This window comes from Salmo salar, chromosome 10, assembly GCF_965601325.2.
Source record: "Salmo salar chromosome 10, fSalSal1, whole genome shotgun sequence".
In the NCBI taxonomy this organism is placed as follows: Eukaryota; Metazoa; Chordata; class Actinopteri; order Salmoniformes; family Salmonidae; genus Salmo; species Salmo salar.
In genome coordinates this window covers 64,000,365-64,017,766 of record NC_138300.1, presented here as the reverse complement: position 1 = coordinate 64,017,766, position 17,402 = coordinate 64,000,365, and the positions used below count along the sequence as shown (strand labels likewise).

The window sequence follows — 17,402 nt, the reverse complement described above, 5'->3', positions numbered from 1 at the left end:
CTTGCCAGATTTAAAAATAACCTTACTGGGAAATCACACTTTGCAATAATCTGAGCACTGCGCCCAGAAAAATACGCGTTGCGATACAGACTAGCCGCCATGTTGGGGAGATCTAAAATCGAAAATACTATGTAAATAATCCATTACCTTTGATTCTCTTCATCAGATGTCACTTCCAGGTATCACAGGTCCATAACGAATGTAGTTTTGTTCAAAAAAGCTCATCATTTATGTCCAAAAATCTCCGTCTTGTTAGCACATGATCTAAGCCCGCCGGACTTCACTTCATGAACGAGGGGAAAAAATATATTTACGTTCGTTCAAACATGTCAAACGTTGTATAGCATAAATCATTAGGGCCTTTTTTAACCAGAACATGAATAATATTCAAGGTGGACGAATGCATACTCTTTTATAACGTATTGGAACGAGGGTACCCAACATGAACTCGCGCGCCAGGTGTCTAATGGGCCATCATCGTTCCATGGCTCTTGTTCGGTCAGATCTCCCTCCAGAAGACTCAAAACACTTTGTAAAGGCTGGTGACATCTAGTGGAAGCAATAGGAAGTGCCAAAATATTCCTCAGCCCCTGTGTTTTTCAATGGCATAGGTTTAAAGGTAATACAACACATCAGGTATCCACTTCCTGTCAGAATCTGTCTCAGGGTTTTGCCTGCCAAATGAGTTCTGTTATACTCACAGACACCATTCAAACAGTTTTAGAAACTTTAGGGTGTTTTCTATCCATATATAATAAGTATATGCATATTCTAGTTACTGGGTAGGGTTAGTAACCAGATTAAATCGGGTACATTTTTTTATCCAGCCGTGCAAATACTGCCCCCTAGCCCTAACAGGTTAAGGTTCACCAATGAGTGGGGCAGATAGCTGTAGTAAGAAGAGGTCAAGTGAATCAGCCCCAGATCTTTAGCAGGGTACTTAACCTCTCTAGGGGGTGTGGGATGCTTACCATCCCACCTGGCCAACATCCGGTGAAATTGCAGAGCGCCAAATTCAAACAGATACTCATAATAAAAATTCATAAAACATACAAGAATTATACATCGGCTTAAAGATGAACTTCTTGTTAACCTCTATGGGCTAGGTGGGACGCTTGCGTAACAGCCACTGGCAGCCTGTGGCGCGATTTTCAAAACCTTAAAAATCCTATTACTTCAATTTCTCAAACATATGACTATTTTACAGCTATTTAAAGACAAGACTCTCGTTAATCTAACCACACTGTCCGATTTCAAAAAGGCTTTACAGCGAAAGCAAAACATTAGATTATGTCAGCAGAGTACCAAGCCAGAAATAATCAGACACCCATTTTTCAAGCTAGCATATAATGTCACAAAAACCCAGAAGACAGCTAAATGCAGCACTAACCTTTGATCTTCATCAGATGACACACCTAGGACATTGTTATACATGCATGCATGTTCTGTTCAATCAAGTTCATATTTATATAAAAAAAACAGCTTTTTACATTAGCATGTGACGTTCAGAACTAGCATAGCCCCCGCAAACTTCCGGAGGAATTTGCTAATAATTTACTAAATTACTCACGATAAACGTTCACAAAAAGCATAACAATTATTTTAAGAATTATAGATATAGAACTCCTCTATGCACTCGATATGTCCGATTTTAAAATAGCTTTTTGGTGAAAGCACATTTTGCAATATTCTAAGTACATAGCCCAGCCATCACGGCTAGCTATTTAGACACCTGGCAAGTTTAGCACTCACCAATATCAGATTTACTATTATAAAAGTTTGATTACCTTTTGTTGTCTTCGTCAGAATGCACTCCCAGGACTGCCACTTCAATAACAAATGTTGGTTTGGTCCAAAATAATCCATCGTTATATCCGAATAGCGGCGTTTTGTTCGTGCGTCCCAGACACTATCTGAAATGGTAAATAAGGGTCGTGCGCATGGTGCAATTCGTGACAAAAAAATTCTAAATATTCCATTACCGTACTTTGAAGCATGTCAACCGCTGTTTAAAATCAATTTTTATGCCATTTTTCTCGTAGAAAAGCGATAATATTCCGACCGGGAATCTCCTTTTCGGCAAACAGAGGAAAAATCACAAAGACGGGGGCGGCCAGGTCACGCGCCTAAGCCCACAGTCCCTTGATCGGCCACTTGAGAAAGGCGATAATGTGTTTCAGCCTGGGGCTGGGATGACGACATTCAGGTTTTTCCCGGGCTCTGAGCGCCCATGGACGACGTAGGAAGTGTCACGTTAGAGCAGAGATCCTTTGTAAAAGATAGAGATGGCAAAGAAGTTCCAGAAATGGTCAGACAGGCCACTTCCTGTAAAGGAATCTCTCAGGTTTTGACCTGCCATTTGAGTTCTGTTATACTCACAGACACCATTCAAACAGTTTTAGAAACTTTAGGGTGTTTTCTATCAATATATAATAAGTATATGAATATTCTAGTTACTGGGTAGGATTAGTAACCAGATTAAATCGGGTACGTTTTTTATCCAGCCGTGAAAATACTGCCCCCTAGCCATAAGAGGTTAATATTTGTAGCTCTTTAAGGAAATTCCTGCAGCCAACTTGTGCAATGCGTTAGGAGATAAAGCAGATGGTATTTTAATTTCACTGGTCACATTATTTTACATTATGAAGTTGGCATAGTTCCCCAGTCACGTTTGTTTGTTATTGTAATTAAGGATCCCTATTAGCTGGGTCCAGCAACATTACGCTAGTACATTTTAAGATATTACATTTCATAGCACATTGTGTTCCCTCAGGCCAATACTCCCTACCACATATGTACAACACAAAATCCATGTGTACGTGTGTGGAGTGCATGTCTTATGTGTATGTGTGTGTCTCTTCAGTCCCTGCAGTTCCATAAGGTGTATTCTTATCAGTTTAAAAAACAATCTGATTCCACTGCTTGCATCAGTTACTTGATGTGGAATAGAGTTCCATGTAGTCATGGCTCTACGTAGTACTGTGCGCCTCCCATTTTCTCTTCTTGACTTGGGGATTGTGAAGAGACCTCTATGTCTTGTGGGCTATGTATGGGTGTCAGCTGTGTCCTAGTAGTTTAAACAAACACCTCGGTGCATTCAACATGTCAACACTTCTTACAAAACAAGTAGTGTGTAAGTCGGTCTCTTCAGCTTTGAGCCATGAAATTTACATGCATATTATTGTTTCTCTCCATGTACATTTTAGGGCCAGCTGTGCTGCCCTGTTTTGAGCCAATTAATTTTCAGAGGACCCTTTTTGTGGCACCTGACCACACTACTGAACAGTAGGCCAGGTGAAACAATTAGGGCCTGTAGGACCTGGCTTGTTGATAGTGTTAAAAAGGCAGAGGAGCTTTTTTATTATCGACAGACTTCTCCCCATCTTAGCTACTGTTGTATCAATATGTTTTGACCATGAGTTTACAATCCAGGTCTTCTCCTAGCAGTTTAGTCACCGCAACTTGCTCAGTTTCCACATTATTTATGACAAGATTTAGTTGAGGTTTGGTGAATGATTTGTCCCTAATACAAAGCTTTTCGTTTTTGGAATATTTAGGACAAACGTATTCCTTGCCACCCATTCTGAAACTATCTGCAGCTCTTTGAATGTTGCAGTGATTTTGCTTACTGTAGTAGCTGATGCATATAGTGTTGAGTCATCTGCATATATACACATATATACACTGGCTTTACTCAAAGCCAGTGGCATGTCGTTAGTAAAGATTGAAAAAAGGGGCCTGGACAGCTGCCCTGGGGAATTCCTGGTTCTACCTGCATTATGTGGAGAGGCTTCCATTAAATAACACCCTCTGTGTTCTGTTAGACAGGTAATGCTTTATCCACCATATCGCAGGGGGTGTAAAGCCTTAACACAAGTCTTTCCAGCAGCAGACTGATCGATAAGGTCAAAAACCACACTGAAGTCTAAAAAAACAGCTCCCTCAATCTTGTAATCATACATTTTTCTCAGCCAATCAATCATTTTTGTGCAAGTGCCGTCCTTAATGAATGTCCTTCCCTATAAGCGTGCTGAAAGTCTGTCAATTTGTTTACAGTAAAATAGCATTCTATCTGGTCAAACACCATTTTTTTCCCCAAAAAGTTTACACTGTGTTGGTAACAGGCTGATTGGTCTGCTATTTGAGCCAGTAAAGGGGGCTTTACTATTCTTGGGTGTCGGCATTACTTTTGCTTCCCTCCAGGCCTGAGTGCCCATACTTTCTAGTAGGCTTAGATTGAAGATATGGCAAATTGGAATGGCAATTTTGTCCGGTATTATCCTCAGTAATTTTTCATCCAGATTGTCAGACCCCAGTGGCTTGTCATTGTTGATAGACAACAATTTACTAACCTCTTCCACACTCACGTTACAGAATTCAAAATTACAATGCTTGTCTTAACTAATTTGATCAGATATACTTGGATGTGTAGTCTGTGTTTGTTGCTGGCACGTCATGCCTTATTTCCATAGGCAAGATTAGCAAACTATCATTAAAGTCATTAGCAATATCAGTGGGTTATGTGATGAATGAGACAGCTGATTCAATGAATGATTGAGTTTGGCTTTTTGTCTGAAATGTAATTTATGGTGCTCCAAAGCGTTTTACTTATCCTTCTTTATATAATTTTTCTTTCATTGTAGTTTCTTCTTCTTTTATTCAGTTTAGTCACAGTATTTCTCAATTTGTAGTATGTTTGCCAATCGGTTTTGCAACCAAACTTAGATTGCCATTCCTTTTTCCTCATCCTGTTCAACCATACAATTTTTCAATTCCTCATCAATCGGGGGGGAAATCAAAAAGCTGATTTTAAACAGCATGATCATGACACAGGTGCACCTTCTGCTGGGGACAAAAGGCCACTTTAAAATGTGCAGTTTTGTCACAATGCCACATGTCTCAAGTTGAGGGAGTGTGCAGTTGGGATACTCTCGCAACCCTTGCTCTCTTTACGTAACATGTATATGCATCTCATGCACATGACTGATGGGGCCTGACTTGTAGCATATCACATCAATAACTTGGTTATAACAAACACTGCGTACATGTGACAGCTAAGTGGATGCAGAGGATGTGACAGATGGACTTAAAGCGGGAATGTTTACTGGTTGCTCATGAGGTAAAGGAGAATTCAGATGTGTGGAATAAATTTGACTCATTGTGGAAAATACTACAGATCAAGAAAAAGGTAAGGAGCAAAATGGAATGTTCATTTCTCTACCAACGTTGTTTTAGAGAATTTGGCAGTACATCCAACCGCTGACCTCATGTGACCACGCCAGCCCAGGACTTCCACTTCCATCTTCACCTACGTGGTCATCTGAGTATTTCTGTCTAATAAAGCCCTTTTGTGGGGATAAACTAATTCTGATTGGCTAGGCCTGGCTGCCAGGTGGGTGGGCCTATGCCTACCCATGGCTGCTCCCCCTGCCCAGTCATGTGAAATCCATAGCTTAAATCCATAGCTTAATGAATTGTATTTCAATTGACTGATTTCCTTATGAACTGTTACTCGGTAGTCTTTGAAGTTGTTTTATGTTTTTGTTCAGTATAGAATGTAAAATAAATGTTGCAAAACTGTTGCTGTTAAATTATATTGAAACTTTTTGACTGTTTGGAACAATGTAAACTACTAAATAAATGATAAGCCTACCGGAGTCTAACTTTTTTTTTTGTAAAGCCTTTTACCTCAGACTAAACATTCGCATTCATTGCTGAATGCAATTTTCGAAATGGGATGGTTTTAGTCTACGCTAATTATTCAAGGTTTGCTTTATTTGACTTCCAAACTAAAATGCTTGATTTGCGTTTCCAATCATGAATGACTTGTATGCTGTGTGATGACATGAACAAATTATTGATTGAAACAGTAGCCTATATAAGTATTGAAATATAATCCTAAGTAAGTTATGGTTAATGAAGGCTAAGCTTACTAATGATATTACTTATTATCATGATGATCATAATAGTAATATTAACAAGGAGATCAACAGAGGGCTAATGTGTTTCTGACAATTTGGAACAGTGTAAACGACACTAAATACATTCTAATACCATATTGGCTGTTCTATTTTACATTGACGTGCTACCCCGGCCAAACTCTCACGACACTGGGCCAATTGTCCGCTGCTCTGAGACTCCCGATCACGGCCAGTTGTAATACAGCCCGGGATCGAACCAGGGTCTATAGTGACACCTCTAGCCTTGCGATGCAGTGCTTTAGACTGCTGTGCCACTCGGGAGCTATCTGGAGATTGTGTGGTTGCGTGAGGCTAGATGCTCACGGAATCAGGCTATTAAACAAACAGGCAACAGAAGAAGGATCTGTCTTATTTCTGTATATATATATAGATAGATATATATATATATATATATATATATATATGGATGATTTATAAAGCCAGGCACATTTTAGAAGTTAGGCTATTGATTATTGACCTAATTAAGTTGTTTTCCTCTCCTCACTTTTCTTGGACAATTAAGGCGAGCTATTTTCTCATCTCCTATCTCCGCTGCTGACTCCACCGCATTGTTCTCAACACCAATATGCTGATTAACTTTTGCTGTTATGCACATAGCGACATGGTCTAGGAAAAGGCGCCAATTCAACAGTTCACTGATGTTTCAGAACCACGGACCGCGACCGCTATCCAACGCGGGAGAAGGTGCTTTTTATAAAATAGTATTTTTATTAGTGTTGCACCATTGTTATGTAATATAAACGTATACAATTTCAGTAGCATGTGTTTTAGTGATGGACTGTGCCATCCACACGGCCTCCACAATGGATCAGTCCACTCAGACAGGCGACTAAAGACATCTCGGTCGACCATCAGCCTATTGACTGACCAGTCTAATAAATGGGGTCAGCCCTACAGCAAATGTTAGTGCATCGATTCATTCCTCTAATCCAGGGATGGGCAACTTTGATGGGGTGGGTGCCACAATCTGAACTCATGAGGCAGCAGTGGCATGCAGGTCTGTATACCTACAGGGTGCAGAGAAATGTTCGCTTTTTTATTTATTTATATGGTATCTGAGTGAGAGTGACTATCAAAATCGACGGGGGCCCACCGGTTGGTAATTCCACAATGTTTCTACAATTTTAGATAACTGCCCGTTAGACTAATTTACAAATAAAATAACTACATTTCACATGGTGTATTCTACTATTCTAACGCTCAACAGTAAGTTGACTGAGTAAAACAAATAAAGATTGGTCCGGGTCCGCCAGATCCTTGCTCTAATGAAACGGAGTAATTTTAAAATGAAAACGTATTAGATCCCATGTATCTACACTGAATATAAATACAACATTCAACGATTTTGCTGAATTACAGTTCATATAAGGAAATCGGTCAATTTAAATAAATTCATTAGGCCATAATCTCTGGATTTCACATGACTAGGCAGGGGTGCTGCAGGCCCACCCAATCAGAACAAGTTTTTCCCCCACCAGAGGGCTTTATTACAGAGACACATACTCCCCTCAGACGATCCCACCGGTGTAGAAGCAGGATGTGTATGTCCTGGGCTAGCGTGGTTACATGTGGTCTGCGGTTGTGAGGCTGGTTGGACGTACTGCTAAATTCTCTAAAACAATGAAGGTGGCTTATTGTAAAGAAATTAACATTTAATTTCTCTGGCTTTGGTGGACATTCCTGCAGTCGGCATGCCAATTGCACACTCCCTCAAAACTTGAGACATCTGTGTCATTGTCTTGTGTGACAAAACTACACATTTTAGAGTGTCGTTTTATTGTCCCCAGCACAAGGTGCACCTGTGTAATGATCATACTGTTTTAAATTTGTGCACAAAATTTGAGAGAAATGATTTTTGTGCGTTTGAAGCATTTCTGGGATATTTTATTTCAGCTTAAAACATGGGACTAACACTTTACATGTTGCGTTTATATTTTTGTTCAGTATAGATGCGTATCGAATCGTCTTGAAAGGGAAAGATGCACATCCCTACAGACTACCCCTTGCTAATCAGCAAACTCTTGGGTATGTTGTGAACTGTCATTGCAATTGCTTTGTAGTGTAGCTAGACATTGAAATACTCTGAATTCACTAGTGCTCTCATGGTATCCTGATGTGTACAGCAGATGGGAGTTGTTTTCATATCATTGCTAACTTAGTTAGCTAACACATTTCGAGAAGAAGTTGTATTACGTGCCTAGCTAGCGTTAGCAACGTTTGGTGTTTAATGAGACTGAGTTTAGACAGCTGAGCTAGCAAATATTGTAACAAGTTTTTAATTTTGGATTAGAAAAAGGGAAAGGCGGATACCTAGTCAGTTGTACAACTGAATGCATTCAACTGAAATGTCTTCCGCATTTAACCCAACCCCTCTGAATCAGAGAGGTACGGGGGGCTGCCTTAATCGACATCCACGTCATCGGTGCCCGGGGAACGATGGGTTAACTGCCTTGCTCGGGGGCAGAACGTCAGATTTTTACCAGCTCGGGGATTTGATCCAACAACCTTTCGGGTTACTGGCCCAGCGCTCCTACCTGCCCAACATGCTCTGCATTTCAGGAATCACAGTAGCAAGTACTTCTGCTGCAGTGTTCAATTATTTATCCATTTAAACAATACATTTTTTGAACTATTTTTGCCGCTGGCTTTCATGCGACTTAAATGTGATCTTGTCCCAAGTGTCAGACTTGACGGCAGTTGCTATCCATTGGAGCGTTGCGATTGGTTCCCCACATTCTGGGGCGGGGCATAGCAAAGGGTCAATTAAGCATAATCTCTGGGAATGTAGAATATTTTATTTTTTTTTCATGTAGAATGTACTGTGCTTTTCTCAATCTTAGCTAGTACTTGTCCTGACCCTCCTCCCTGGTAGTGCTCCTAGAGAAAGAAAAAGCTAGCAAGAGGGAGATGAACAGCTGAGCACACCATAGTAATCTTCAATGACCCATGTATTCCTTTGTCAAGTGATTGCTCTATAGACCTAATACCTTTCTCAACCCTGTTTTCCAGGTGGTTCTCCTGTCTGCCACTATGCCTCAGGATGTGCTGGAGGTCACCAAGAAGTTCATGCGTGAGCCCATCCGTATCTTGGTGAAGAAGGAAGAGCTCACCCTGGAGGGTATCCGCCAGTTCTACATCAACGTGGAGAAAGAGGTATTGCTGTAATGGATGCGTTTGTGTGTGTGTGTGTATGTGTGTATACACACACGTATAATGAATGTATTGCTCTATTTATATACTCATTATTACAATCTTGTGAGGCCCTTTGCTCTACTAACAGGAATAAGTCAAGTCATGAAGTAGCCCCTTTTGGTCAATACAACACAGTAACTGTCCTGTTAACATGGAATGATAATCAATGAGACATTTAGAAATGGCCTTTCCTTTCTTAAAATTGTAGTATTTGATTATCAAGATGGTTGATTTTGTATGAAAAGAGCTTGCTACAATGATTCTGATGAGTTTAGCTATATCCTCTTGAGCACTTTGGAAATGTTGTTGGGGTCCCAAGTTCCCTCTGCGTCTCCAGATCTGTATATAATGAAGAGATGCTCATGTCTCCGCTCTAACAATGGGAGTCGTCCCGAAGGCGGGCGACAAGCTTAGGTCCAAAATAAGCCCATAGAAACACATTGGGCTTATTTTGGACAGATGTAGGCTAGAGTGAAACCTCTCACTTGGCCTCTTTATGGCGTCTCCCAAGCTGTTGCAGGAACAATGTTCTTTGGCAGAGGAAGTCAACTGCTCTCCACTATGGCTGGCCTCTTTGTCCCTCTCCACAGCTTTAACTTAAAAGCAACCTCATGCTCTTCATAATTTAGACGTTTGCTAATACTGTAATATCAACCAACCTTATGTGTAGTGTACCCCCTTTCACTCTAATGAGCTGAGACAATATTTACTGCACTAGCCAGGTTACTAGCCTGAAACTGCTGGATAAGGAAAATGTGAACACAGTAATATCAAAACAAAATTTCCTTGCATGGATAGTGTAATTTGGGTTGGCACGATAGCTTGAAATAGGTGTTCTTGACCAGGTCTTAGGCTTGAAGTTTTCCCATGTCTTCAGACTCAATTCAACCCCCTTTCCTTTGTTAGGAGTGGAAGCTGGACACCTTGTGTGATCTGTATGAGACCCTGACCATCACCCAAGCTGTGATCTTCATCAACACCCGCCGAAAGGTGGACTGGCTGACTGAGAAGATGCACGCCAGGGACTTCACAGTCTCTGCCCTGGTAAGAGCTCCTGCACTTCCAGCTCGCTGTCCATGTCCCACAGCGTTGTCTTACCGATAGATGCTAATTGGTTATTTGCCGAAAATACAGTTGACCAGTCATGCTTATCGGTCTATATGTTAATTTGCATAATTTTGTGGAATTCAATTGTCGTGTGTATTTTTGTTAGTTGGCATGCATTTTATTTATCTCACGCACAGCATACAGAGCCTAGTTTGAGAAGCGGAATAGCCTACCTACCATCTGTCAAGACGGCGCGGGTAGGTCCTCAAAAAGCCTGTAGACTACTGGAGTGAAAGCTGCTTTTGTAAGCCCAGTCATTGCGGAACAAATAACAATTCTAAACACAATCGCGTGTTCACTTTAGTGGCCACAATTTAAAATTGAGCTATTTTTATTTCTCAACTTGTAAAGCGCGCCTTCCATTCGGCTACGTAGACTATAGACTGCCTACTGTTGACCTTCAGTGTCCCCCCCACCACTTTGGGAGCTTGAGGCAGTATAATTGTTTAAAACCTGAATGTTTTACTTCAAATAATCATATCTTATTTTGCTTTAAAGTAGCCTTGCAAAAATCCATCCATAGAAACGTGGAGGCAAAGATTTTATCATGCTCTGCTGGCACATTGTAGAACAGATGTCCACAGGCAGAAAGTGTACAATGTAATAATGTGTAGCCCAAAGATATTGCTTTTGTTGTGTTGAACTTGACAGTAACACTTAAGTGAGGGGGGATTATTTAATGTTTTACTCTGAATGTTATTTCTGCGCAGGTAGCCTTGTGCACTTGATCGATGTCTACTATAGTGGCCACTAACTAGAAGTTTGTTTCATTCTGTTTCTACTTTAAGAGTATTTTTTTCCAAGTGCAATGTTGGCTAACTGCAATTTTAGTGTTGTTTTTTTCTCAAGACTTGAGTGTCATTTCCACTAAAGTCTAGGCAACAAATAACATTGGAAACATTTACATTATTTTTTTCTTTACATTTTTAGCTGTGAGTTAGGTTCACATTAACCACTTATTTTACACAGACTGATCATGTCGATCATATTCTTTGTTTAATTAGGTAAAACCTGCATTTCAAGAAGGGATCCAGCCTAAATCACTAGAAATTAGGATTTTAAAGCTGATATTTTTATATTTATTTTTTATCCCCCCTAGCAGGGATATTGTTTTTGCATGTTTTAGTGCAAAAAAGTGTCACCTTTTTGGGCCCTCACCAGTTTGCATCCCTGGTTCTATTGGTTTTCATAACATTATTTAATTGTCCAGAAGCCAAAGGTACAATCCTAGTCATATTAGAAACCCATCATAGTAGTTGCTACTAGATTCCCTTTAAGTTTCTAAAAGATTTTTTATCTCAGTCACATATGGAACTGCTCGCATTAGGTGTGCCGTTTAGAACTGTTTTCAACTAATTGCATTTGGGCAAATGTTTGAAAATGGTTTTATTAGCTGCTTCATTACAGGAGCTGCATGTTTAACCTGTTAGGGCTAGGGGGCAGTATTGACACGGCTGGATAAAAAACGTACCCGATTTAATCTGGTTACTACTCCTGCCCAGTAACTAGAATATGCATATAATTATTGGCTTTGGATAGAAAACACTCCAAAGTTTCTAAAACTGTTTGAATGGTGTCTGTGTGTATAACAGAACTCAAATGGCAGGTCAAAACCTGAGAAGATTCTGTACAGGAAGTACCCTGTCTGACCATTTCTTGGCCTTTGTCATCTCTATCCAAAACAAAGGATCTCTGCTGTTACGTGACACTTCCTACGGCTCCAATGGGCTCTCAGAAGGCGGCAAAAAGCTGAATCGTGGCTTTGCAGGCTCTGGTTGAAAAAAAGTAGCGCGTTTGGGTAGTGGCTGGTTACAGTACTGTGAGACTCAGGCGCGTGCCCGCGTTGACCGAATGCATTGTTTTTTCTTTCCTCTGTTTACCTTAACGCAGATTCCCGGTCGGAATATTATCGCTTTTTTACGAGAAAAATGGCATAAAAATGGATTTTAAACAGCGGTTGACATGCTTCGAAGTACGGTAATGGAATATTTAGAAATATTTTGTCACGAATTGCGCCATGCTCGTGACCCTTATTTACACTTCGGATAGTGTCTTGGAACGCACGAACAAAACGCCGCTATTTGGATATAACGATGGATTATTTGGGACCAAACCAACATTTGTTATTGAAGTAGAAGTCCTGGGAGTGCATTCTGACGAAGACAACAAAGGTAATCAAACTTTTGTAATAGTAAATCGGAGTTTGGTCAGGGCTAAACTTGGTCGGTGTCTAAATGGCTAGCCGTGATGGCTGGGCTATCTACTGAGAATATTGCAAAATGTGTTTTCACCGTAAAGCTATTTTAAAATCGGACACCTCGATTGCACAAAGGAGTGCTGTATCTATAATTCTTAAAATAATTATGTTTTTTGTGAACGTTTATCGTGAGTAATTTAGTAAATTCACCGGAGGTTTGCGGGGGGGTATGCTAGTTCTGAACGTCACATGCTAATGTAAAAAGCTGGTTTTTGATATAAATATGAACTTGATTGAACAAAACATGCATGTATTGTATAACATAATGTCCTAGGTGTGTCATCTGATGAAGATCATCAAAGGTTAGTGCTGCATTTAGCTGTCTTCTGGGTTTTGGTGACATTATATGCTAGCTTGAAAAATGGGTGTCTGATTATTTCTGGCTGGGTACTCTGCTGACATAATCTAATGTTTTGCTTTCGTTGTAAAGCCTTTTTGAAATCGGACAGTGTGGTTAGATTAACGAGAGTCTTGTCTTTAAAATGCTGTAAAATAGTCATATGTTTGAGAAATTGAAGTAATAGCATTTCTAAGGTATTTCAAAATCGCGCCACTGGATTACACTGGCTGTTGCGTAGGTGGGACGAATTCGTCCCGTCTAGCCCAGAGAGGTTAATAACAGGCTATAGCCTTTTGACTGGAAGACGATAGGCTTGCTATTGATTCATGTTTCCATTAAGCTCTTAATAAAAAAGTGTTGGGTCCTTGTAGGTATGCATGCATAGTATCAGAGGAAGAGAAAAAAAGCGAGAGGTTTCATTCTCGCCAAAATCTGTCCAATGCATTTCTAATGGGCTTATTTTGGGCCTATGCTTGTCGCCTGCCTTTCCGCCTTGGGACGACTCCCATTTTTGGGGGGAAGAAACATAAGCATCTCGTCATTATATACAGATCTCTGATAGTGTTTTCTGTTGGTCACGTAATTTTACTGTTTAGAAAAAATGTAACTGTTGACCGGTTAATGAGGGTCATTTAGTTTCAGGCAAAATTGACCAAAATGTGCCTCTTTTATATACTTAACAAAAATATGCAACATGCAACAATTTCAAAGATTTTACAGAGTTATAATTCATGACAATCAGTCAATTGAAATATATTCATTAGGCCCTAATATATGGATTACGCATCTGTTGGTTACAGATACCTTTAAAAAAAAATGTGCCTCAGGATCTCATGGTATTTTTGTGCATTCAAATTGCCAATCGATAAAATGCAATTTGTCTGTAGCTTATGCCTGCCCATACGATAACCCCACCACCGTGGGGCACTGTTCACAATGTTGACATCAGCAAACCGCTCGCTCACACAACGCCATACACAAGGTCTGCTGTTGTGAGGCCTGTTGGACATATGGCCAAATTCTCTCAAACTACGTTGAAGGCGGCTTATGGTTTAGAAATGAACATTACATTCTCTGCTAACAGCTCTAGTGGACATCCCGGCAGTCAGCATGCCAGTTGCACGCTCCCTCAACTTGCGACATCGGTGGCATTGTTTTGTGACAAAACTGCACATTTTCTAGTTAATGAGAAGGTTTTTGGGAAAGCCAGAAGTCTTATCCTTAGCATCACTAACGGTTATAGTTGTAGACATGCGTGCGCTGCACACATACAGATGACACTGTATTCCATCCCTAACTATAACATTTTCCGACAAGCTAGAACTGCCAAAGGGTGTGGCGTTGCAATCTACTGCAGAGATGGCCTGCAGAGTTCTGTCATACTGTCCAGGTCTGTGCCCAAACAACTCAAGCTTCTACTTTTAAAAATCCACCTTTCCAGAAACAAGTCTCTCACCGTTGCCGCTTGTTATAGACCCCCCCCCCCTCTCAGCCCCCAGGTGTGCCCTGGACACCATATGTGAATTGATCGCCCCCCCCCCCCCATCTATCTTCAGAGCTCGTGCTGTTAGGTGACCTAAACTGGGACATGCTAAACACTTATGCAATCTAAGACAGATGCCCTCAATCTCACACAAATTATCAAGGAACCTACCAGGTACAACCCTAAATCCGTAACCATGGGCTCCCTCTTAGATATCATCCTGACCATCTTCCCCTCTAAATACACCTCTGCTGTTTTCAACCAGGATCTCAGCGATCACTGCCTCATTGCCTGCGTGCGTTATGGTTCCGCGGTCAAACGACCACCCCTCATCACTGTCAAACGCTCCCTAAAACACTTCATTGAGCAGGCCTTTCTAATCGACCTGGCCCGGGTATCCTGGAAGGATATTGACCTCATTCCGTCAGTAGAGGATGCCTGGTTGCTCTTTAAAAGTGCTTTCCTCGCCATCTTAAATAAGCATGCCCCATTCAAAACAAATGTAGAACTAAGAGCAGATATAGCCCTTGGTTCACCCCGGACCTGACTGCCCTTGACCTGCACAAGAGCATTCTGTGGTTTATTGATAAATTTAAGTTCATAACTGTGCTCTCAAACAATAGCATGGTATTCTTTCACTGTAATAGCTACCGTAAATTGGACAGTGCAGTTAGGTTAACAAGAATGTAAGCTTTCTGCCCATATCATATGTCTATGTCCTGGGAAATGTTTTTGTTACTTACAACCTCATGCTAATCACATTAGCACATGTTAGCTCAACTGTCCCGTGGGGGGGTGTCACCGATCCCATGGAGGTTATAAATTGTATTGAGGTGTCAGCATTAATTTACATTATATGCAGAATCCTCTCAAGTTCCTCCATTGCTTCTTAGTGCCTCTATTTGTGTGGAAAACATCCTGTTGATCTGGTTAGATCAGCATTTCTTGGTTTTTGATTTCCATAATGTAAAATTAAGTGCTTGTGGTGTTCACAGATCCAGGCTGACTGTCGTGTTTGACTATAAGTGGGTCTGCATAAGAGTACTAAATGTAAAATGTGTGACACCTTCCTTCCTACCAGCACGGTGACATGGACCAGAAGGAGAGGGACCTAATCATGAGGGAGTTCCGCTCTGGGTCCAGCCGTGTCCTCATCACCACAGATCTGCTGGTGAGTTGAGTTCAGGAGACGCAGCAGCACCCTACTACCTGGGCAGAGCACACTGTGACCTGAATCTTTTCATTCGTTGAATGTAATAAATATAATTTTTCTTACTATGTTAATCAACTTGGCAAACACTTTTATTCAAAGTGACTTCCTTTACAGTGAAATTAAATGTGTAAGTGAGCTCTATGATCTATTTAATTAGCCTATTCTCAGTAATACCAAAGTTTTAGTCAAGTTGCACATATTTTGTATGTTCTCTGGAATCGAACCCATAACCTTTGGTGTTGCTAGCGCTGCACGTTTACCAACTGATTCACATGGAACCAAGCTAGCCTGCACCAGGGTTCAGGGTAATAAAGCAATGGCAGCTAGAGGTCAGGCATAGCAGAGGTGCTGATCATGTTGCTGCTTTCAGGCCCGAGGAATTGATGTCCAGCAGGTGTCTCTGGTTATCAACTATGACCTGCCAACCAATCGTGAGAACTACATTCACAGGTAGGAGGGACCCTGAGTTATACTAAAAACAAAGCTCCATAGGAGTAACTTATGTCACTGCTGTTTTGATTTTGGCAATCAACATGGTTCATATTGGGGTGTGAATTTTCCTGATTAATCAGGAGGTCCTGCTTTTCTGACGTCCTCCATTTCATACATCTTTGAAATTTAACTAGCTAACCACAAACCAATATCCTACTTTTTCTGACTTGTTCTATAATGTCCTGGTCTCATTCCTCCTGGTTTGTTCGTTCATATCGTATTTATTTCGCTACCATTTTGATTCTAAATTCCGATTGGCAGGGTTCGTATTTATCTGGTCTTTAATTGTTGTGTGCCAGGATCGGGCGAGGAGGCCGTTTCGGCAGGAAGGGTGTTGCCATCAACATGGTGACTGAAGAGGACAAGCGCACACTCCGGGACATTGAGACGTTCTACAACACCACAGTAGAAGAGATGCCAATGAATGTGGCTGACCTGATCTAGACTACCCCTGGCACCCTGCCTGCTGGTGGTACCTTAACACTCTCTATGGACCATCATCATCATCATCCCACTACCCCCCCGCCCCCCAATTCCTCATTCTCTAACATCTCCCGTTTCCTACCTATCACCCACCTAACCAAGCCTCCCATGTATCCCAATTTTGCGCTCTTAAATGGGGTAGGGGAACTCCTGTTTTCCTCCTCTTCCATGCCCTCTGCGGTCTCTCAGCTCAGCCCCACTCATTTGGTTTTCTATGGATCGCCTTGCTTAATAAAAATCAAGAATTGTATTTTACTTGGCCACAGACGAGATTTGCTATGTTTGTATTAGCAGCAGACTTGATTTCCTTGTGGTCTACTTGGACCCTTGCGACTCCATTTCAATAGGAAATGGTGACTTCTTGGGTGATGGGGATTGCATCATTCAGTTCCATTCTTTATTTGCATCGAAGTTATATTGTATCACTATCCATTGCTGATATGCAGTAGTTTTTCTGCAGGAGTGTTTTTAAACAGAAACAAGGGATGACATTGTTAATCTGTTTATGTTTTTGTTCCATGTGCCCCCTTGGAAGTACAGCAATTATTTGAATACTCTTAGTGGTGTTCCAAACATGTTGGTAGATATTTCTAGTGTGTATAATCGACATTTCACACGGGTTGGCGTTGACCCCTTGTTCTACAAGTTTTTGGGGAGAGCATAACGGTGTACAGAGGGGGGTATTGGGAGTTTTCTTTGGGTGCAAAGATATTTGGACTCGACAAACCCTATAGGCAAATCAAAATCCAGTACAAACTATTTATTTTCCACCACTTTTTTATTCATTAGTTTGGTTTCATTTTACAAATTGGGGGAGGGGGATGACTTCAATAAAGTTACCAAATAAAATCCTG

General features: G+C 41.0%; 1 protein-coding gene across 1 annotated transcript in view; it reads left to right on the top strand.

Moving 5' to 3' along the window:
* Window positions 1-17,402, top strand: part of LOC106560692 (eukaryotic initiation factor 4A-I) — a 32,761-nt gene extending 15,359 nt beyond the window's left edge. The window contains exons 7-11 of the mRNA XM_014123815.3: window positions 8,991-9,134; window positions 10,080-10,217; window positions 15,442-15,531; window positions 15,944-16,023; window positions 16,365-17,402. Of these exons, the coding sequence (XP_013979290.1) occupies window positions 8,991-9,134; window positions 10,080-10,217; window positions 15,442-15,531; window positions 15,944-16,023; window positions 16,365-16,509 (597 nt within the window). The 3' untranslated portion in view covers window positions 16,510-17,402. The remainder of the gene's footprint in view (window positions 1-8,990; window positions 9,135-10,079; window positions 10,218-15,441; window positions 15,532-15,943; window positions 16,024-16,364) is intronic.